At 39.3% G+C, this 24,344-nt stretch overlaps 1 protein-coding gene across 12 annotated transcripts in view; it reads left to right on the top strand.

Moving 5' to 3' along the window:
- The window catches only part of LOC121297858 (receptor-type tyrosine-protein phosphatase T), a 156,562-nt gene that overhangs the window by 16,263 nt on the left and 115,955 nt on the right, over positions 1–24,344 (top strand). For 3 of the 12 annotated variants that reach the window (XM_041224400.1, XM_041224399.1, XM_041224406.1), the window contains exons 1-2: positions 16,477–16,629; positions 19,430–19,555. In XM_041224400.1, coding sequence (XP_041080334.1) covers positions 16,521–16,629; positions 19,430–19,555 — 235 coding nt within the window. In that variant the 5' untranslated portion in view covers positions 16,477–16,520. Of the gene's footprint in view, positions 1–16,476; positions 16,630–19,429; positions 19,556–24,344 lie in introns of those variants that run through there. The other 9 variants (XM_041224411.1, XM_041224403.1, XM_041224404.1 and 6 more) reach the window with 5 other exon arrangements.

The following is a 24,344-nucleotide window of genomic DNA, read 5'->3' as shown; positions in this document are numbered from 1 at the left end:
GTCCTGGAGGACCATTCCACAACAAGATTAACATCTGCAGTGCAGTTATTAACTGCTTCAGGGTCTGGGTGGAGGGTTATTTGGCTCAGTTAAGAACAAAGAGCTCCCCTGGTCAAGGAGTCACAACATCCCGCGCTTGGAACACCGGGGCTTCAGCGCAGTGCGTCCCCCGGTTTCTACAATCTGTTCACACAGAATTCCATTACGATGTCATCTCTAACACTCGATTCACACTGTCTTCATTTAGCAACGCACAATCAACAGGAAAACAAGATTGTTTATGATGTTAAAGACAGCCTTACTTTAAAATGTTCGATGTAGGCATTCCATGTATAGAAGAAACAGGTTGTCGATTTTTGGGCGGTTTTAGCAAAACGCTGCAGGTTTTTTTTTTTTTTAATTTTAAATTTTACATAAAGTGTTTTGTCACAGAGGATCTCTGCCGTGATTGACACAACAACACATTGAATCAGAATCAGACGCACACAGGCACAGCCCCCTCCCCCGCTTCAGTGGGTGTGGACTAATTTGCATGTTAGCTTCAGATTTAGCTTGGAAAATAAACATTTCTTTTGAAAAAAACTGATTTATTTTTCCAGATTTTTTCAGATTTAATTTGCTAACTTACTTAACTTACTTTTAAAATGCTGAAAGATCATGCATTTTGTTAGCTGAATTTTGGACGGCAAGTGTAAAATAAAGATTTAAGTTGTATTTTTTCACAGATTTATTTGTTGGATTGCCAGATTTAATGTGGCAGTTAAATGTTGACTCATCGGGTGTACAAAAAAAAAAAAAAAAAAGATTGAAAGATTGAAGCATTTTTTTTGGGTTTGAATTGTTGACTTTAAATGTGCAATTTGTGATACACGCTTTCATTATTTATGAATTATATCTGAAAGAACACATTTCAGAACTTTTAAGTATGCTTTTGTTAACATTGATGTATTAAGTTAAATCTGGAAGAATAAAGAATTATGTGATCCGGATAAAGCGCCTGGTGGAATATTTGTGCTTTTTTACACTTGATCATCACTTAATACCTGCAGACTTGGGTGAGGCTTGGTACTGGATACTTGCTGTATTAAGGGTTATTAAGGTAATAAGTTTGATCACATGATAGCAGATTTAGCTGCTGCCTGATTGCTCAGATTTCTGGCCCCTGGTCACTTATTAACGAGGCAGGGGGTGATTAGTCCAATCCTGATTGCATTGTTAAGCAATCAGTATTTCTTTTCCCTGTGTTAAATTTTGCAGTGTTTTTGCATTCAACCCTGTCTTCCCCATTAAATATGCATGTACCATGTCAATGCTTACCTATTCTTTACAATGTTTTCTCTGTTCTGTACTGAGCATGCGGTATATCTTCACCTTTGGCAGAGCACCCTGCAGGGAACAAGCAGACTATAAATGAACAACAAATTGAGAGTGCATGATGAAAAGAACTGCAGGTCCTCGCGCAACCAATAAAAGACCCTCGCCTGTTTATCTTGCATCCAAAATGCTTTTTCTCTATCCATAGCACAGTCTGCGGCCATTAATGTCCCATGCGCTGGTCTGTGAGCAGCGTGGGGTAAGGCAGCAGGGGCTGAAACGCTGTGGAAGACAATTAATAGACAGGCTTTTGTGCACTTTCCTGGTGGGTGAGCTTAATTTGTACCTAGGAAAGGTGAAGAAATTACTGTACTTAGGGCAGCTTCCAGCTGCCTTCATAGCTTGTACTATATATAAGTTGGAGAAAGATTGCTTTGCACAGTCCTGTTTGCAGATCAGTTTGTAGTGGGTTTGAGTTGGGGTCTGGGTCAGTGTCGGGGTCAGAGTCGGGTTGGAGTTAGGGTCAGGTTCAAGGTTATTATGACGGCTTCCTAAGACATGCCAGAGAAGGCATTCTGGTCAGTTTCTATGTAATGCCAGACCACACCAGCTGCAGTTTATATACTAGCCAGTAGTGTTTCCATAAATAACAGTGTTGCGCATACATATTGTACCCCCACAGACTGACTGGAATCACCACAATATTTTTAAAATAGGACAACACAAGCTATCTAAAATAATGCAGCAACACCTAGTCCTAACAAATGAAAACTGAGAACTGCCCTTTCCTGGCCAGGCAATGTTACTGAGGTTGTTTACCAGTAAAAATAAGTCATCTTAATAATCATGCGGGGAATGTTGTTGCAGAAACAGCTATTTAAATATTCCACTCTTTGCCTCGATTATATGTTAACGACATGTAATTTATACCCAATTAATCCCACTTTGCATACAAGGCACCCTTCATTAGAAGAAGCCTATGGCATCCCATTTGTCTGCAAATAGTTAATTAGACTGTTAGAGCGTTTAGCGCAAGATAAACTGCATCGTGAATAAGACCAAAGTATAGATATATTTTTAATTTACTTTATTTTTTGGTTCCCTTCAGTCGGTTGACAAATTGTTCATTTTACAAGAATGGTCATTTTATTTCAGCTCGTGATCGTGAGCAATCATCACAAGGACTTCTGTTTTAGTTGAATGCACCACAATCAATGCACAGTGCTGTATGAGTTCTGTAGCTCTAGGATGCGTGGGGTCTTCGAAATGCACAATAAGTACAAAGAAAAAAACTAAATGCAAACCAAATATTTTCTCAACTTTCTCATGCCAGTGCTGTACGTCATTGCATGAAGAAGCCGCGAGTTGAGGCTTCACAGACTGGGTATAATCAATGGAACAATTGGGTCTCACGCAACTAATAAGAGAGCCACCTTCTCAATATGTAACACAGTCAGGAGCCATTAATGTCCCTGCCGCTGGTGTGTAAGCGACATGGGGTAACACCAGACCACAGAAACACAAGTGATAGACAGGCTTATGGGCACTTTCCTGTTGGGTGTCATCAAGTTGTACCATGGAAAGGTACACAGATTATTGTATTTAGTCGAGCCACTTATAGCTTTCAGTTGCCTTGACAGCGCTGAACCAGCTGCATAGAAGCTAGAGAAGGAGGTGAATGGGGAATGTATTTTGGATCTTGTATACAGTGTGATGCATGAGGGGATGGATGCAGAAAATGAGCAATCCATTGCCTGTGCATTATTGACTGTTTCTAATCTTCCAATCAGAGTGTTAATATGGTCTAATGACAACTGGTGCAACAAACAAAGAAATAAGCATTAGGACTAGACAAAAAAAAATTGTGTATTTTAACTTTCATTCACTTTAAACATTTGTAACAGTTTTGTTAGTTTTTCAATGTAATACACTAAAACTATTTTGCCAGTATCATTCTGTATAGTTACTGAACGGTTTTGCAAGAGTCACAGACTATTTTCCTGTATTCTAGCACATCAATGCTGCATGCTCGTGCCAAAGAGTTACTGCCTGTAAACGCTGCTGAGTTTCAAGGACTCGGGGCCATATCTTCTAGCGACTACACATGGTAGGTAATGAGGCATTGTGAGTTAATGAAGTCACTGAGCTGTGCACAAGCTGGGCTTGGCAGTGCACAGCTGGGACTCCACAGCCATGTTTAGCGGTGGAGCATTCAAATCGATGGCAGACTTCTTTCCATCCCTTCCCCTGTGCTCAGCATCAAAGTGCTGGGTGTCTGCTGTGCGTCGGAAAGAATTTGTATGTAGGCATTTCGCTGATGGCAGCTTTATTGCGAGGCTGTAGTGGTGGTGGAGATTGCTGTGCCAACATTAGAATTCAGGATTCACTGAACTGACCAAAAGACATAAGCAACATAAACAGCTACAAATTGTTCACAGGCAGTGTTATAGCGTTGGTTCCAGAAGTCTGTTCTCCCTCAAATGGCCCTTAAATCATCTGAAATCAGACGCCTACTGAGATGTAAGATTTGTGCCATATTGCAGCTTCGTCAGTGGACTGTTTCATATCATTCTAGGCATTTAGAATATTTATTTTGTAATTTGTTATTTATATAATATATACATTTATATGAATACTACTACTGCTGTTAATAAGAAGACTACGAATAGGAATACTTTTATTTTAGACAGAATTGGCATGAAAATTCATGCAACATAACTTTTTTTGTTTTTAAATATTTCCTTGCTGACATCACATTCCACGAATCTTTAATTTCATTTGTTAATCAATTAACGGCACATGATTCCAAGGCGTTCGTTTTAAGTTTCAGTCTAATTAAAACCGCAGTTCATACGCATTACAATGTAACATACACAGGCAGTTTAATTGGTTGAAATTCTTCAGTGAAGCTGATCACCCACAGGCAATTATAGTTTACATTAGAAACCAAACTTCTGCAGTCTGAATTTGCTTATTAAACTTGGTGTGGATATACAATACCAGAGTTCTCTTAAGTATTTTTTTTAAGATTACATTCAGCCATCACATCCTGCTAACTTTTCAGATCTCTTAAGTTCAGAGTCTAGACATGATTCCTAGAGCTCTAGGAGTGACAGAGGCCTGTGAATAGTTTTACAGGCCTCTGCCACTCCTTATACATTCGCATTGTGCATGCCTGCTGTGTGACCTCACGAATCCCGCTTTGAGCAGCCTGTCAGAAAGTCATCCAGGCAGCTCATTAGACCTCATTCTCAGAACCCTCTGCCTGAAATGCCAGCCGCGGTGGAGGCAAGCTCCTCTGCTCTGTGCCTGCCCAGGTGAATCTGAATGAGTGCCATGAGCAGCGATCTGTCAGCAGAGTCTGTCAGGAAGTTGAGGGGCTGACATCGCTGTGAAGCCGAGTGAGCTGGAGGGGAGGCGTTGCCATGGTTGGGTAATTCCCGGGAATCTACACATCAATCAGACGGGAAAGCCACAGCAAGATGGATACATGGACTTCTATTCCCTTCAGTCACTGAGTGCGTAACTGCACCATGCTAATGTATCTATTTTATAATATAGTTTTTTTTTTCAAAATTTTGGCAGGGCGACTTCTTGAACTCCATAGAGTTCACACAAACTAGTTTAAAATACTCTAACAACTGTAATGTGCAGAAACCCAACGCTAACCCTAACCTGCAAACGTATGCTGAATTTAAATTGTAGCAGCCTTGTCTAACTGGTTAACACCGAGATACTGCTTTCTACTGCAGTACATCCAAATTAGTGATCAGAATGGAGGAACCTATCTCCATTAACCATACATAGGAGGCTGTGTGGTCCAGCTGTTAAAGGGCTTGTAAGTAATCCTGGCTCACTGTGTGACCTTGAGCAATTAATTTAACCTTGTCTTTCGGGTGAGACATTGTTGTAAGTGACTCTGCAGCTTAGATGTATAGTTCACACACCCTAGTCTCTGTAAATAAACAAATAAACTGCCAGGTCAGTGTAGAGAAAGATTTTACACTGAAATGTGCCTTTTTAATACAATATGAAAGTGTTGGACTGCAGTAATTAAGACTTGAATCACTTGGTCCTCAAACATGCCCTTGTTTGAACAAACCATTGCAGTCACTGCTTCTGGGATTTGAAATGCCTGTGAACTTGACTGAGAACTGTGAGACAGGAAATATTGAAATGGGGTTATTAGTGTGCTTGGCAGCAGTAATCGCTTCCCAGTCTCAGAGAAAGCTGATTCTCCTGGTCCCTTTGCAAGTCTAGTGATGGGTTTCATCTCTTCCAAACACAACAGGAGAACGGCTGGTGAGTGGCAATGAGATGAACATGTGTATTAATAGGATTTGTCCATTTTAATTGACATCAATCAATTTTAGTAAATCACGAGGCTTGAGTCAACCATTTCCTTATTAGTGTTTTTTTTTTCTCTCTCAGTTATATTAATTATTTTGGCGATTTTTGTTTATTTTTAAATAATAAAATCTAATTAGACGTGCTCCACCTGGAGAAGTTTAAATAAGCAATTTTCTTTCCACCTCTTGGGGTCATTCTTGGAAAGACAGCGTTACGTTTTTGCACGATACTGTATGTGTTTGTAATGACAACTGGAGTTTGGTTCTTCAATTGCCTTTAAAAAGAAAGGGACTACGTTAGCTAGCGTTGTGCCAAAACTTTACAGAAATGGCATCTGTGAGGGAAGGATTCCCCAAAGGGAGTTTATACTGCTGAGCAGCTGTGCCCCGGTCCATTAGAAAACAATGGCAGCTGCTAACAAAGCTGCTAAAAGGTGACTAAGTACATTATAGGATATGCCACCATTACACCATCTGTAGTGAAATCAACATTGCGTCACAGAAAAAAGGAAGAGAAGCACTGTGTCGAGCATGTGGATCTACACTGTTGGTTTAGGAGCTAAGTTTAGGTTTTCTTCTTGTGTGATTGGAAACCATATGTGAAAATGCCTGTCATTGCAGTCTGGAGAACAAAAGAACAAAATGAACAGGAAAAAAGCTCATCCGGTCCTGAGTAGCCAACTGATCCCAGAACTCTGTTCAGTCAGCTCCTAAAGGATCTCGATGTGACTTCTGGAAACTCCCTACTCTCTGTGTCAACCCACTCCACTCAAGCTCTGACTGTGTCCTCTGGTCCTAGTTTCTGTGCTGTGCTTGAGATAACGATTATGGCTGGTTTGGGTTTTAAGTGAGTTAACACACAGAGCACAGCAACAGGAGGGATTTTATAAGGGATACCAGTCAGCAAAAGTGTGTTTGCTTGAATGCTCATTGTAAACAGTAGAACTTAAGATTCTTTTTAGTAAAATCTTGCAATTTCTGTTGTGGATTATGGCTTTGCAGAGACTGAATAACATTCTACACTGATATTTAAAACTGAGAAGTCTTCTCAAAATCCTGGTCGGTTTTAATAGAAAAAAAAAAAAGTTTTTATTTTTGGCTATTCGTGGATAAGCAAAAAAAAAAAAAAAAATAAAAAAAAAAAAAAAAAAAATATATATATATATATATATATATATATATATATATATATATATATATATATATATATATATATATATATATATATATATAGTTACTCTGTCAGCATATACTATTTTTAAAAAATCATCACTACCATCCTAGCAACCCACAGTTCACATTTAACGACACTACTGGTTGAACTCTCCTGGCGCTGTAGTGTACATAGAGAAGCGTTGCACACGTCACAACGTCGCGGGTAGTGAATGAAACCAGTGTAACTGGATCCACTGGATGCAGATACAGTTTCCAATGCTGAAATCTCACTGCCGTTCCTGTTTCACTGCCACCTCAAGCTGAGCACTTCTTTGTTTTCTTCACTGAAACCTTAATTACAGCTGACTGTGCTCATTTTAATAACAGTCCAGCAATGACTCGCCACCTGTCCTTTTTAAAATATATTGTACAAATACAGTGGTTCTAAGTGCTTTGGGTGGGCACATTCTAAATGAGAGAGAGAGAGAGAGAGAGAGAGAATAATGTTAATCATTTTGTTGGATGGAATCAGCATGTTCTTCACTGTGTAAAGGCACATACTGCTTCTCTGTATAACACAATGCTGTTCCACTGCCACAGATGAAAATGCTACCATCCCAAAACATTCTTTGTCCTCCAGTTAAATGGTAAAAATAGACAATTTGTCACTTAAGGGCCAGTTATTTCTGCCAAAATGTTTTCCTAGTTCATCTCATTTTGTTAAAAATAAGAGCAGAGTTAGAAACTTCCCCCATAGTCTTGCACTCAATCCTGGGTTCAAAAACTCCCTTTGTTTGGGTATATTATTAAAACCAACAGGAGTTTGAACAATCAGGCCCCTGCTTTTGTGTTTTTATGTTGTTTGCTGTGGTGGTGGGAGCCTCCTGCCAGCTCGTCATTGTAAATGAGAATCTTGTTCTCAATTGACTCATCTGGATAAAAAAAGATTTTGATTATTGATTGATTGATTGATCTGCTCTGAACTGATCACCCTTGAATAAGTCTCACCCGCGTCTCTAGGACGGCTGCTATTAAATTAAGTAAAGAAGTAGTTTCCCAATGATTAACGTTAATATCTGATTAGGACTATGGTTAATGTCATTAGTTAAGCATTATTACCCAGTATTATACGTCTATAAACATATGGAATGTGCATTCTATTTTTTTTATTATTTTCATTTTTTATGCATTTTTTCCATTCCTCCTCTGTGTAAACGAAAAGTAAAACAGTTATTTCCCCTGGTGGTGGGTATGGGGGGTATGGGTAGGGACGTTATTTTCAGCAGCAGGAGCTGAGGTCTCAGGCAGGTTGACAGAGATTACAGAATGTTTTTTGGCACACTAAGTTTTCCAGCCATCGGCAGATAATATTATATTATCACACAAAGCAGAGTTCTGAGGCAGTGCTGGTGGTAAGACATAATGCTTTTCAAACGTGCCGTCTATAGTTCTTAGGCTTTACTGTGTTTGCACTTGTTCGTTTATTTGCATTCAGTATTTTAGCTGATCTGTGAAGACCCCTTTTTCATTTTCAGATGCTTTTTTTTCTTCTAATGCAATCGACTGTTTCTTGTGGTGATTCAGACTTTCCAGCCTTACAATTCTTACGATTATATGATGAATTAAAGCTGACTATAAGCCCAGGGCTTTGTGTAATAAGAGAGACACAGTAGCAGAAGTAACAAGGCCATCTCAGATATTGATTAATGATGATGATGCTGCTGCAAGAGAGATTGATGAGCACCCTTTGGTGGATAAGGAGCCAAGGATTTAAAACCCGAAATGAATTTACTGCTGCTGCCTGCTTGGACAAGGTGTGCTGGATTCCTTGCTCCAAAGCAGAACAAAGAAGGTTATTAAATGTGCACACCCAGATAAGCAGCTCCTTGCTATCCTGTCATGATGTTCCGCTCTTACTCTTCCTGGAGTAGCCCGTAGAGAGCCATTACACCATTTCATTCTACCTGATTTGGAGCAGGAGGGTGGTGTAATTCAGTCTGCAGCCAGAGATATGAAACGTCCACATGGATTTCTAATTGAATAGATTAAACTTTCATCTTTTTTGACATTTGCTCTTTATGACAATTACACGAAGCCTGGAGTTAGCTGGTTTATTTATGAGCAGGTCTGTCTTCTGCATACAAGTGTTTTTGCACATGTACTGCACTCCCTAAATATAACCCACTACTGTAGAAAATGACACAAACCGTAATTATTACTTAAAAGAGAAAAGTAAAGCGAATTGAAGATGTGCCGCGGGGCCCAGTGCATCAGATTCTCACTGTGTGGTTTCCAGCACAGTCTCTTAAAAAGGCAAAGTTGAATGAGTATTGAATTCAGGGTTGCCTGAGGACCTTTATAAAACGAGTAAAGGAACCGTCAACCTTGTATACCATTAATATGCTATCCTGAAATTGTCATTAATTTAGTGCAACATGTTGCGTACAACTGGTTAGCTCCGGGCCACTGCTTTCTCTCTGCATTCTGGGACAGAGGCAGTCTCAATACAAATTCCCAAATCGGACGCAAATCAGACAAGGAAAAATCTGAGCCCTGCATATATCCAATGAGCCGCTAAATAATAAAGCCATGATTGATAACAGAAAAGGAATCCTGAAATCAATAAATATAAATCTCCCCTGCAAAAGCTGTCCCTGCTGGCCTTCAGCCGGGCATTAGCTGCATCCAATTGGGCAAATCTAAAGCTAATCATCCATGACCTGGGATCTGTGCTGTAGATAAGTCAGGTTGCAGCTGCATAAATAATAAGATTTAGTTAGTTCGCTGCATATTACCAAGGAGTATTAAAAACATCTGACACTCAAATGACTCAACAGCTCAGCGGTGGTAGCAATTCTAGCCAGCATTTGGAATAACTAATATCAATCAAAGCTTTTTATATACCGGTAGATGGTTTTATTTTTTGTGAGATATTATTCACGGCATTGCGCAAAAGTGGAGGCAGAAGAACCATTAGGGAATCTATCCCTCTCTCTCTCTTTTAAAAAAAAAAAAACAAAAAACAATCTTTTCGAAAAGTAAAGCACTGTTTTGTGAGTGGTTGTGTGTGTGTGTGAGTAAGGAGAGCTGACAGTGGGTTGATGACAGATCATTTATTTTGCTGTCTGCTGCACACACTGATTGAAGTTCAAGTGTGAAATGGTTAAAACCCAACAGGGTACAATTAAAAATAGATGTAAACAGGACAGAATAACAAGCAGTGCCTTGTGCTGCTGCAAGGATATGAGAGCCAGGATTGTGAGGTAGGGTTAAAAGAAATGACTGGGGTGCGTTATATAATTATAATAGGGATAAGAAGGCTGGTGCAGGCAGGAACAGAAAAACACATTTAATACATTAAGGGTGAAGGCAGCAGTCTGACCAGAGTCTTTTTCAGCCAGGTAGTCCTTATTCAATCTGAGTTGGATTTGGGGTAGGATTTTATGATTTCCACTTTGAGGATAAACGATGGTCACGTGAATCAGTACAGTGCGGCTATTGGCTAACCCACCCCCCCCCCCCCCCCCCCCCCCCCCCCCCCCCTTTTTTTTCACTTCTAAAGTAAGGAAAACAATATTCGATGTAAAGCACACGTGTGTCCTAAAGAGGAGAAAGGACAGACTTCTGAGTAAGAGGGATTTTATTGGGAAGTAATATTCATTCCCTTTGCACTGAGACGTCGATTGGTTTTGAAAGGTATGGTCATTTTATAAGTTAACCTGGATGTCATGTAAAAAAAAAAAAGTTCAATACTGGGTCCAAACATGGACTGTTTAAAAAGCGTGGGTTCAGACTTTGCAGATTTCGAGGTACAGTAATTATTGCCAGAGTCTTTGTTCATTTTTATAGCAGTGGAAAACCCTTAAGGCGGGATTGTGGTCAATTACAAATAAATGTAATAGTAGTGTACATCCTGCCTTTATAATGGGATTCCTCGAAGCATACTTTATAATAGGATTCCTCGAAGCATAAGCTTGCAGAATCGCAGGTAGGCACGCACGCACGCACGCACGCACGCACTAGGTCAGACACAGTGGTCAGCCCTGCACACTCGGCAGGTAATTATCTTATCTTCAGCCAAGCTTCTCCTCTTTTTCCAAGAGATAATTAGGAGGAGAAACATTACACGGGCAGAATGGATTGTAGAAGAAAAGCCTTTTGATTTGGTGTTTTGTGCAGTTAAAAAAAAAAAAAAGACCGTGGCAGTGTTTGCTAGTGATAACAGGATTCCGGACCGTATTTATTTATTTTTTTAATAATAAACCTGTTGCTTACTGCTACTTAGTGAGGGCTGCTTTTGCATTCCACTTTTGTTTTCTGTGTTTATATGATATGCATGGTTAGGACAAGCGCTTCTGGTTGATCGTTGCCTCGTCCGCTCTGTTTGTGCCACGACCTGTGAAGAGTAGCGAAGCACATTGTGAGGTGCTGCTGCGGACCTCTGCTCTGGCATTGCTCAATATACAGTACATAGACTATCATCTGAGTGCCAAATCTAGTAATGAACCTCAAAATGTAATACTCTTTTTTAATACAGATGATAGTCTAAAATGGACGATTCCTCTTTTTTAGTACCTTAAGGAAAAATGTGCATGTGCCTAGTAGAATGTAAAATAATTCTCCTCCTTGTGAGTCGTTCTGAACAGTAAGATGGGTTGATTGTCAGAAGGTTGTCGGCTGACCACTGTTGGGGTTCCTCTCTCTACTGGATGATGGCTTCTTCTCCAGGGCTCATTAGAAGCTAGGTTTGACTTGAGTAAAGCCTCAGGGACTGTACTTTCTATGGATAATTGCTTTAAAACTGATCTACTGTAGACCTTCGAATTGAATTAGAATTCAATTATTGCAAGCGATATTGTAAGTAAAGAGAACATCTGGTTTGGTATGGTTCATTGAATCAGATCCAGAAACTTGAATACAATCCTTTACAAACAGAAAATTAGGTAATCAGTCAGAAACTGCCTCCAATGGTAATGAAGCCAGTGCATGCAATAATTACTGCTAATTTAATTTCAGGAGTCCTTGGAGGTGCATGTGTAAGTCATCACAGACCGAAGTGAACTCAGTTGAAATCCTTTTCATTTTCTACTTCAGCCTGACACTAAAAGCTCCAGATGTACAAATCAATGGACTTCACAACATAATTTGGAGGAAAAAGACAAGAATAATCCGTGAACAGTATGGATCATTTATTCCAGGGGTGTTAACTGCAGGACCTTATTGATGCTTCAGAGCTGCCTGTCTGAATCAGCAGCTGTCAGCTGGATGTTCGTGAGACCTGGAGCCCTGCTTTAATATAAAGTTGGCTTGCATGACTTTACTGAATGCCAGTGAAGCGTGGTGTTTTGTAAAGTTCGGGTTCTCAGTCCTATATATACAGGTATACAGGAAATACCCAGAAGAGAATAAGCTAAAGGAGCAGAACGTGACATTTTCTCCGGTTCCTATCTCAATCTTAATTTCCAAACTAAAAATTGGAAATAAAATAAAATAAACGGTCCGGGCTGCCTGTTTACAATTTCCACGTCTGAACGATGGAAACATTGTGTGTGCCGCGTATGTTTGGGTCAACTGTAGCCTTGTGTTTGACTGACTGTATTCTGTAAAGTTAGCCACAAAGTAAAGCGCTTGGAGGCCTGAGTCAGAGCGGGATCGGGGAGATTTGAAGAGACAACAGCAGGGAGAGGAATTGATCAAGCGCTGCCCAGGGGTGGTCCTCTGGTGGAGAGCTGCATACCTGATGCTCCGCATAATGAGGGCCAGAGTGGCTGCTAAAACTCAGAATTAGGCCTTCCGCTCAAATCAGTTCGAGCAAACAAAACACAGAGGATGTGTGCTAACGGCACATCAGCTGACAGAAATGGAGTCTGACACTCAACAAGAGGGTAGAGAAGTGGTAAAAAAAGAAAAAAAACAACATTAACCCATGAAGTACCAAATACAAAAAAAAAAGAACACAAGCTGTGTTTATGTCATTTGATACATTACATTTAGGCTTACTTAGTTATCATAACAATATAGTTAAAGAGAAAAATTGGTAGATGCCAGTTAAAAATGCTCCAAGAAAATTGAAAAGTAGCCTGTCCTCAAATGAGGACAATGGCTCTTAATTGGTACTAGATTTGGCACTCAGAAAATATCAAGATGTACTGGGCATAACTGAAAATCAATAATTTGTTTGTGGAATATCTTGAAGTTCAGAACATAAAAACATTAAAACATCTAGATTCTGCCAATCAATCACAGAGCAGTGAAGGCATGCTCAGATCTCACCCAGACCTTGCCTGGGTCTCGGATCAAAGGTAGGCCACCTGTTTCATAAACTCGACTACTGCATTTGCACATTCACAAGGACCACGGTGTTTATGTTTTTTTTTCAATAACGCTGTAACTTTCGGTGACAAAAAAGATAAGCGATTTTAGAAAATGATATAGTTTGGCTGGATGTTAGGGACAAACACTGCTGGGGGTGATGAACAAGGTAATAAAACACTGCTGGGGGTGATGAACAAGGTAATAAAACACTGCTGGGGGTGATGAACAAGGTAATAAAATGAGCTGATGCAGATTTGCAAGCCCATCGTCATGCCTTTTGCCTCTGGAGTCCTGAGTTCAAATCTGCTTCAGTGAAATCAGTTTGGTCACCTCATGGGCTCAGTGGACATCAGTCTGCTTCACAAAGGTAGGCGGTGCAATTGAAAGCAGCCAATGACTGCACTGAGTATACCTTGTTATGTCGTAGCACTAATGATAGCTATAGGTGGGCACCCGGGACGTTTCCTGTTTAACACGTGTCAGAAAACATATGGTGTTCTTATTGGTCAGCACTATTCCGCCACCTCTGATTGGCTGAACAGACTATCCAATTCCAGTGTACAGAGTTCAGTATGCAGAGTTTTACAGTATTGGCTTTCCTATATTAGGTTGCACCTGTAGAGTAAAACTGGATAAGTAGAAGGCTACAAATGTAGGAGGTACTTCTAAGTTTTATCCTTTAGTAATGACTGTCAGAAGATGATGTGTTCACTGTGATGATGATAATGATGATGAGGATGTTGATGATGTTTATTTGCTTGCCTTTATGTGTATATAAAAAAAGAAGATTCCTCAATTGCAACGAGGATCTCGGTTGGAGGAAATGTTTCTGCCTGCTGTAAACTGACATGTTATCCCACCCCCCCCCGCCCCGCCTGTGTTCTCCCATTACGAGGAAACTGTGAAATGTGTCAGACAGGCCTAGAATCCCTTGTCAGGATTATTCTGCCTCAGCAACTGGAATGCCAGTATTGTTTAAAAGTTGCTGTGATTATGCAGTTCAGAAGAGCCAAGTTAAACACTTCCGAATGTGTCGTCAAACTGTTATTTAGGCATGTTTTAGCACTGTGCTGGATTGGGACGGAGCGAACAGGAGTGGGAATGAAACGGCTACTGCTCGGATTAAATGAAACAGGTGGCAGCGCCGAAGCCCAGAGTAATGCAGAGGAAGGTGTGTGTTAAGACACTGGTGAAATGATCAGTAGAGTTTTAATTGGTTCATTTGAACAATTTTTAACATGTTTAAAACCAGAAGTGACTTTGGCCAGCCCTGCATTCGATCCTGTAGATGGAAACGGCTACGGGAAACCTATAGATAGAAAACTTTTCATGAATGCATTCAAGCTGAACTTCCAACGGGAAAACCCTTGTGGGGTACTGGAGTACAGCTGCTGTATGCCACTGTTACTGCCAGCATTTCTCTAATCCCATGGGCTTTATCCACTTAAGTGAGTGTTTAACATCTCCTTGCTGCCAGTGCAAGTGGTCTTAAAATGAAGACGAGCGGGAGAACTGAGTTATTTTTAAGCAGCCGACTGAAAACATGGGGACAGAGATTGATAGCTAACAGGCTGCAGTGGCTAATTGCAAGGGTAAGCATGCAATTTACCGATGTAATCAGGATTAGCACCCATGCTTGGCAATGTGTCCAAGGGACTGTTTGACTCAGCAGGTTAAGAGAAGCCAAACGCTATCATCGTTATAGCTGTCTCTCACGGTCTGATTTGTTGTATGACCAGCCTTGATTAAAAATGGATTTATTTAAACAGAGGGATATATATATATATATATAAAGTAGCTAAAACATTTGTATAGACTGACCTGATGCTAAATCCACATGCACAGAAAGAAAATGAACATTTGAAGCATGGCTATGTTTGCATGAACACACGACGAGCTGCTTTGTCCTAACTTTGTGCCTTTCAACGTGCTGAAAATTCCACGATGTATATTCACAACGAATCTCGACTTTCCTGAAACTTTCAATCATAACCTCACATTTCTTCCCAGGTTTTTTTTTTTGTACTGTTTTTTTTTACAGATACCTAGTGCATCAACACTCTTTTTAAGGTGAGGCCAGTACCTTAACTTGCATAGCGGCACAGGGTAGCAGCTCAAAGTGATTCCAGCATGGCTGCTGTGCTGTAGCCCTGCTCAAAATTCCCTTCCTGATCATGCTCTTGGATTACTCCTGACTTGTATCCCAGGCTGCTGCCCGTTGGGAGACACAGAAACAACATGTTCAGCAGAGTGATCTGCAGTGATAGATGGGCTCAAGGAAATTGTTTTTATGGCTTCAGCTTGTAAGGTTAAAAGGTGTAATTGAAGCGGCAAAAGTAGAATTAGTAGATGATGCGGGAACTGCTAAATTGAATGAGCTGTGCAGAGTCAAAGGAGGTTGAGGCATTGTGTGGCTGTTTCAGGCTTTTACAGCTTAATTCAAAGTGACTCGCTTCATTGGATTGGATTGGAGGTGCAGTGTTCGGGTCTTTTTCACTTGTCTTACCCGACGATGTCCAAACAGATTGTGTGCATTAACTTCATACGGCTCTACAGCTTGTACGATTCATACTGGCACAGAACTTGATTATCTGTAACTGTAAACCGTATTTCAGGGGGTTACAATGCAAAGACTCAAAAAGAAAACTGTTTGAGAAAATTCCGTTTTTTTTTTTTTTTTTTGGAATGGATTTTTTTTGACAAGAACAGAAAATGATACAAACTTCATTTTGGGAATTAGATCGCTACTTGTCTGGTGGTTATAGTTGTATTCAGCATAAGACATGTTTTTTTCTATATTTGGAGCGCAAGAAAATTAGACTGTTTCCATAGACAGGTTTCAAATCCTATCACTGCTGTTCGCATTAACAGAATCTTTCCCTGGCAGCGTCAGAGAGGCCAAGGATTGCATGGGCATGATGGCAGAGCTGCCACTGATACCCTGGGAATAGTTAATGTGGGGAATCTCACTCTGTAAGTACGTTTTAATATAAGACTCCTATACCTCAGTTTTGCCAATCAGGATTCAATCCTCAAAGCATTTCTGAATGAACTCATGAAATGATCCATTAAGTTATACTAACTAGATTGTATTAAGTGGTATGAACCAGAACATCACAGGCTGTAGCAGAAATGTTGTTCCACTATAGCTTTGCCTAAGTATGTAGTTCCAGTACTATCAACGATTGCAATGTTGGCAGGGTTACCATATGACTCCATGCACACTAGGACTACACTTACCAGAATGCATTGCGATGTGAGTTGAAAAGCCTGAACTGTCCCAAACTGTCTTAGAGTACATTTAGTCATACGGTAACCCTAACAAAGGAACAGAGTGGAGCAACCAGAACATGCTGTACAGCACACCTTCCAAGCAGACGTGGAAGAATGGACCTTTCAGTCAGTACAGCTGCGGAGTTGAAGCATAGTGGTGTTGTGCGTTCTCTCTCTAGGTGTCTAATGAAGCAGACTGAAACATACAGACATCGTTTAAAAAGTATTTATGCTTACTGTTCTGGATAGAATAGATTTCTTCTGTTTTTTTTTTTTTTTAAAAAGACGACATATGGCAATAATTTCATGAATTAAGTTTAAAATATGACAGTAAATTTAATGTAACATAACCGCGATTGCAGTAAATGAAATGCAAGCGTCTGCTTTTTACTAACTAGATAGACTGAACTCAGCTTGAATTGGGGACGACAAGCTGGAGTGATTCACTCTGGGAATAGAATACGTTTTGGAACAAAGTCTGGTTATATTCATGGGCACTTTCGCTACAGCAAAGGGGTGAATGTAATTATTAAATTGCCTTAATGGGATTTTTTTGTTTTTTTTCAAGTAAGGATATATTAATGGATCAGTTCCAACACAGCGTACTGGTGTATCAAACCAGTTTGAATCAATTTAATCCATTCATTTGTACAATTTCTTTAAGTGTGACTGAAGGTATCAGTTTGTCATTCTAGAGCCAATGTTCCACGTCTGTTTATTCAACTAAGATTTAAGTACATTGTAGCCACGTATAATAACATTGTAATTAGTACACATGCATTTACCAAGTAACTACTACAGTCTGTAAACACACAATAATTAGAGACACTTAGGGGTAGATGTAAGTATAGGCGCAGTACAAATAATTGCTGATGCAAAATTCAAATTTCACTGCGGGCAGGAAATTATTTTATAATGCAAATTACTCAACCCGCACACCAATAATGATCCGCAGTTATGATAATGAGGGTCTCAAGGAGCGCCTCGGTCTATTGCAGCCGAGAGGTGACGGAGTTAGCAGCACAGAAAGCAATAGGCGCTGTATGACATTTGTGGAGCACGAAAATGCAAACCAAAATAAAAAATTAAATACATCAGTAAAAGGGCAGAAAAGTCTTCTTGGCGCACGGAAGAGAAAAGAAAAGTTTTCTGAGAAGGATCTGAGAGTCCTTACGGCTGAGGTCACGCAGCATGAAACAGAGTTGTTTGGAAAAGCCTCGGCCAACATCAGTTGTGCTAGTATTCCTAGGAAATGATATGCATTGACCTGCCCTTTTCAGCATGACATCTAGAAATTTGCGGAGCACCTGCAAAAGGTGGATAGGGCTTTCCCTCCATGTAAAGCTTTCCCTTTTAATGTACAGTGTTACCAGATAAGATTACATGCTCTTATTCCTTGCATTTATTTAAATGCAGAAGTGTGCATCTTCGACTAAAAGAAAATGTTTGTTTTTTATCGTATGAAAATGCTACAACAAAAAATGTAACAGGGGATGACTGAGGCATACAGATAACTACAGTTATCACTTGCAAGAACTCTTGGGATTCCTGGCAGTGAATTAAGATGATGTGGTCCTAATCACTTGTCATCCTTCTAGATTAATTCTCTGATTGAACGCTATTGGTGGCGCTGGTTGAAATTGTCTTTGCAGTTGGGAGAGGATTATTTCAAAAGGAATTCAATTTAAAAGAAAATGTAATCAGAAATGGGTAAACCCTTGACATTTTCTACTGCAATTGCCTGTGCTTGAGTTTAGATTGTACACAATAAAGAAACTCTCTAAACATCAATCGATGTTAGTAAACTTTGCAACAGAACTGTTGGACCTGGAACACGTGGATTGTGAGATAGTGCCCTGCAGTTAGCACTGGAATTGGTGTGAAAAGAGGTTTAATTGTTATAAAAAAGATGTACAATACAAATATAAAGTTTAACATTCTGTTGCAACGAATCCAATTATACAATAATAGCATTGATGGTAATCTATAAGAGAAATTATGTAAATTGTGAATTATCTGGAAGGCTGTTTGCCTAAAGCTGAGGGAACACAAAGCCACTTTTTCAGGAACAGTGGTTTGAAATCTGGTTCCAGGAAACCAGGAAACCTAGTTTGAGGCAACTTTGCTGTATCAAACCCCCAAGCCTCCCCTGGTGTGCCATGCAGTGTCCTGAAACCTAGTCTCCTGAAATCAAGTTCCAAGCCACAAACTGGCTTTGTGTTCCCTCAGCTTAATATGATAGTTCACACTGATGTGAACTCACCAATGATCACACAAATACATGTGGACCTATCAATAGCCAGCTGGTTTTGGGGAACGGTTTGTTGTATCTTTTGTTCTCCCATCATTATGAAGCTGAACATAATTTTCCAGGTCAATCCAGCAAGTTATAAGTCACAATCTTTGAAAAAAAGCAAACGTCCAAACAAACCCCAAAAAGTATAAACATGCAACAGTATGTGCAGTGCGCATGCAGCTCACTTAAATCACTCCTACAAAATGAATTGATAGCACTGCTGCTTTGGTTTAGCTACAGAAAGTCTGTTTTCCCCTGAGGAAAATACTGCTGAACAGTTTGTAACAGATCCATATATATATATCTTATGCTTTTAACAGTTTACTTACAGCTGCTTAATGCAAGTTTGCTTCTCAAATTGATACTTCTATCAATATTCAGTCGGATGTCTTTTACTTTATTCACGCAGTTTTTGAATACCGGCAGGTGTGCTACAGTGTACTGTAATTCATTAAGGTAAAAGCTAGCAGACATTGGCAGACTACCTAAAACAAAACAAAACAAAAATCTAATTTACAATCAGGAGCCTGTATTCTGTGCAGTGACTAATAGTAATACTAAATAAAATAAAAAAAAAAAAACAACAACTGATCTTTAATATGTCGCCCCTAGCAAAGATTACATTTAATGTGCTGGAAAATCATTACTTAGCTGAGATAAGATAATGATGTGAAAACATGGCATAATCATGTTGACACATTCCATCCATTTCCCTTCATTCCTCCAGGAAGTTGTTCCTTTGAAGAACACTACAGCGGCTGTGGATACAGCGTGGCTCTCGGGACGAACGGATTTGCGTGGGAACAAGTCAACACATGGGAGAAGCCAAGCACGGATGCAGCTGTCCCAACAGGTACAGTTAACTCTTCCACGCCTCACATTAGAAAGATTAACAGCTTTCAACATGACCACCTGAGCAACTGGGATTCTTACAGCAATGCCTTGCTTGTTCATTTTACACTGTTGCATGGCCAGAACTGTATCAAGTATTCAGAAACAAGAACAATAAAAAAAAAACAACCAAGATATCAAAATCAGATTTGTCAAAAGCAACTTAGGACATAATGTACTTTTTCAATTAAAATGTGAAAGCAGTAGGTTTGTGTGCAGCTGTATTGTCCAGATCTACTTTAACTACTACGATCAATAAGAATTGAATCCAGGCTTTCCTCGAAACCTGCATTTTAGTTACACCTCTAGATGTGTTGGCCCTACTCGAGTTTCTCTATAATGGAAGTTAAAGGATTCCTTGTTACATGAAAATAAAAACAAGCATCATTCAGGCAACTTCAACACTCACCCCAAAGACACTATAATACAAATGCATGGTTGACTTTCTAATGAATTAAATCATTATTAGTGCAAGGAATGTTTCCCAGCTTGCTTACAGAGTTGTTGCTGTTTTCTTGATCCAGATTTTGCGATCTCTAACTGTTCTTTATTAATTCACTAAACACATGTTTGTTCTGACAAAGCAGAGCTGCTTTCAGCTTTTCAGATGGATAGATCTTCTTGCAAACCCTTCTAGTTGTGCTCATTTGTCCGATTGGTTGACGCGTCACATCTACGTCTCAAATTCTCTCTTTTAAAGACTTGTTTTCTTCCACTGGAAAAATTGAACGTAATGATGATTTTTTTTTTTTTTTAAACTTGAATTCTTTTTTTTTTCTGGAATTATATTTTGCATCAAAGATAAACTTCATCCAACATTTCTGAAGCCAAGATATATTTGCTCAACCATGGTACTTGAGAAACACAGGCTACATGATCAAACACTGAGTGATGATTAGGCTTCTGATACAAACCCATTGGATTGTTTAGACTCTTTTATATAAAAACCTCTGTTCAATAATGCATCTCTCTATGGTGAATAATAAATGATATGGATGTAAGGCTAAACACAAGGTCCTGCTGGTACAATAGGTTTGTGAAATACAGTGTGAAAGCTCAGCAGGCGAAGATATTGATGTTCTTTGAGTAAGGACACAATGTAGTCTGTGCTTCTGTGTTGAAGAGTATTTTGCAACAAACAAAAGTGCAGACATGGTACAGAATGTACTGTTCCTCATGTCTCCTCTTCACTGTGGAAGCCTGGAATTAGTCAGAAAAACATGGATGTGCATATAAATGACAGGATGCAGGATCTATAAATCTAGTCTTTTGGCCACCCTTATGCAGATGTATTTTAAGATTCTGTTGTTATAAACTCACTATTCCAGCCTATCTTTCGTCTATCAGTGCCCCAATACTAAGACCAGAGGAGAGAGATTATTAAATGCTCTCCCTTGTTTTGACACCAAACCTTTTTTTTTTTTTTTAAACTAAATCTTTTTTAATTGCAATTTCCCCCTCAGACTGTATTGCATCTTTAATTATCCTTCACAGCCGTACTTTATAAGGCTTTAAAGAACCCAAGAGCAATATGCCAGAAGGACGGGGCTCATGTGTTATAATTACAGTGTGCGTCGAAGGAGTAATCTGCATTGCTTACACACCTGGTCTGTGCCACAAGGGCAAAGTACACACGGCACTAGCTTTGCTTGCATACAAAGTGATAGATGGGACTCATTTGAGGGAGCAGGGAGTATAATCAATTGAAGACCAATCCCTTCCTGAGCAAAGCAAAGCAACCTGTTATTTTGCTTGTAATTATTTTGCCCACTCAGGAACGCCTCTTGCAAAAAGACATTTCAAAATGACGGAGTGTGCTTAGGAACTGTTTATTGCTCTATGAATTATAGGTTGTCAAAACCCATCCCATTGTGTACCTTCCAAGGGCCTGACATGGTTGATCAGGGTATCATGGCTGAAGACCTTGCCTGATGTGCTGGTGAAAGGAAAAAGGAATGCATTAGTGACTTATTTTAGCAGAGAATAGTGAGGTATGCTTTTAGATGAGCTGGGGGTTTGGGGGAGTTTTTCTCTAAAGTCAACAACAATTTAGACTAAACATTAACCAATGAATTATTATTGTGCTTTACAAAACCAAGCTCTTCAAATATGAAATATGTAATAAATCCCGGTATTTCATGTACAAGGAAGGACATTATGAAAAGATGTTTGAATCTCATTTATTGTATTATGGATAGCTGCTTAACACTTCCATTGAATTAATCCTAAGACTTTTCAAATAGACACACGTTCTAATTAATTTTTTTGTTATCATTAACTGTACCAATGTCTGAAGTGGAGCTGAAGGTCACTGGATTCAATTCTGTTATTTTTTGCAATCCATTTAAAAAGTACAAATGTATATGCCTTATCTTTCTCCAATGAAGGGGATGCTTCTTTCTAAATGTATTATAAAATCTAAATTATTATTGGAATATGGTTAAAATAAACTGACATTTTAACTGATGAAAAGTAAATTGAATTAAAAAAGATGCCGCTGTGTGCATGGTTCTGCAGTATAGATATGCTTTTAATTAAATTGTAAAAAGGTTCATTTTCTTCTTTTAAACTCTTGGGTATGTATCGCATTTTCAATCGCTTTACCCAACTGAGCCAGTAATTGGAAATCATCAACTGGAAGCTATACAAAAATGAATCTCGGATAGAAAGAATAAAACAACAACAAAAAAGTACCATGGAAATATTCCAATGAGTCAACGAACGAATCTGTTCTAAAGTGATGTCAAACAAACCACCATGGGCAAAAATGAGAGACAGAGAGAGAGAAAGAGACAGAGAGAGAGAGACAGAGAGAGAGAGAGAGAGAGAGAGAGAGAGAGAGAGAGAGAGAGAGAGAGAGAGAGAGAGAGAGAGAGAGAGAGAGAGAGAGAGAGAGAGAGAGAGAGGAGAACATGAGTGACTGTTATCCTCTGCTTGGTAGAGTATGTGACTCTCAGCCACTCAGGGGATTTAGTGGCAGCAGATAATCCAGGTTTCCTCTATTTTTTTTTTTAAAGAAAACAGAAGTTATAAAATGTCACAGTGGATTTATTACCCTATTTCACAGGCGTTATTAACCAGCTACCTAACAGGATGTGGTATTGTTTTAATGTACTGTCCTGTAGTAGAAAGTAAGAACGTCTCGGTTTGTCTTGCTTTCTGGGACCAAACGGCTCACCTCAATTTGCAGGGTAAGCTGCTATCTCTGCTGGCTTTTGCATGCTTGGATCCCCTGCAGCAGCTTTGATTTTGGTTAGTTATTGCCCCTGTGCTCCCCTTGTCTTTTAAATACACCCGAGGAAAGTTCGTCTGCTTGAGGACAGACACTGGTTCGGACAGAACAGGAGTCACATTTTCTTTCTAGAGAGACTGTGATAAAATTTTCCAATGGTAAAAGCAGAGCAAAGTGTAGTAAAGCATAGTGAAAGCATTGTAAAGCATAAATAAGCATAGTAAAGAATTGCAGAGCCTGGTAAAGCATGTTAATAAACATGGCAAACCAGGGTAAACTATGGTAAATAAATCATGGGAAACGTGCAACAATACTGTGGTAAACTTTTATAATTGGAAAAGGGTTTAAATATTCTTTTGTATGAAATGTAAATGATCCAATTACAACACTGAAAATCACATGCATGCCAATCCCATTAGTTTTCCAGACAGAATATCAATGAGTAATATTGTACTACAGCCTTGCAGTGCCAAAACAACAATACCCACAGCAGCAGAAATAAACTTCAGTGCTTCATAGAGAATGAAGGTGCTTAACAAAAGGTAAGAGAGAGGTCTTTATAACAGGGATGATCTCCCATTGGCTTCCTTGTTAATGAAGTACAGTCCACCAAAGACCCTTTACATTTGGGTGGATGTTACCGTTCAAACAGACCCCAAGGTAAGTTATTACACTTGATTAAGTACCATCCTAGAGGTTTGTCTACTTATAGGTTTTACTTTGGAATCTATGATTGAGTGTTTATATCACCGAGTTATACAGTGGATCCCTCAGATTGCCATTGCAATTTCAATTCTGTAAAGTTCAGACGGTATTTGCTTTTTAAGCTAATTACATTATTACCGCTGATCGTTGTGAAATATTTACATCTCAAGGACAAACCTTGAAATGCCTTGACAAAGCTGTGGAATTTATTCTTTTTTTGTTATTTTGATCAATGGATCCTTGATGGTGTTTCATCTCTTTACAGTGTAAGTGCTCTACTGCAAGGATGGGGAAAAAGAAAAAAAATTACATTTCATCGTCGTTCTAATTTGATAAAAACAACTTGGTACAATGCTGACAGATGCTATATCCTGGACTACACTGTACACATCTTTGCACACACCTTTTGAGCAACACTATTGCTCTATGCCTTTCCAAATGCTGCACCTGCCCATTTGCATCTCATCTCTGCATCACTGTGTGTGTATTTCTAACCCTCCTGCTTTTGTTTTATTCATCGCTGTGAATAAATTAGTAGACTATATGCTATTCATTTCATAATTAACAAGTACACCCACTGCATTGATGCCATAATCAGCTATGCATGTTTCCACGAACCAAACTTTATTTATTTATTTTTAATTCCCCTGATGTGCTGCATTAACTATTTCAAATATATTACACATTAAATATTAAAAAATAACTGCATTGGTTATTAAACCCAGAGGGTATAGCCAGCACCACTGTATTCTCCTGTCTGCCCTGTGAGTCAGAAGTAGATTTCTACAGGCACTGGTAAGGCAGCAGAAAGGTC

The sequence above is a fragment of the Polyodon spathula genome, chromosome 23, assembly GCF_017654505.1.
Source record: "Polyodon spathula isolate WHYD16114869_AA chromosome 23, ASM1765450v1, whole genome shotgun sequence".
In the NCBI taxonomy this organism is placed as follows: domain Eukaryota; kingdom Metazoa; phylum Chordata; class Actinopteri; order Acipenseriformes; family Polyodontidae; genus Polyodon; species Polyodon spathula.
This window is presented reverse-complemented; position numbering and strand designations above follow the sequence as displayed.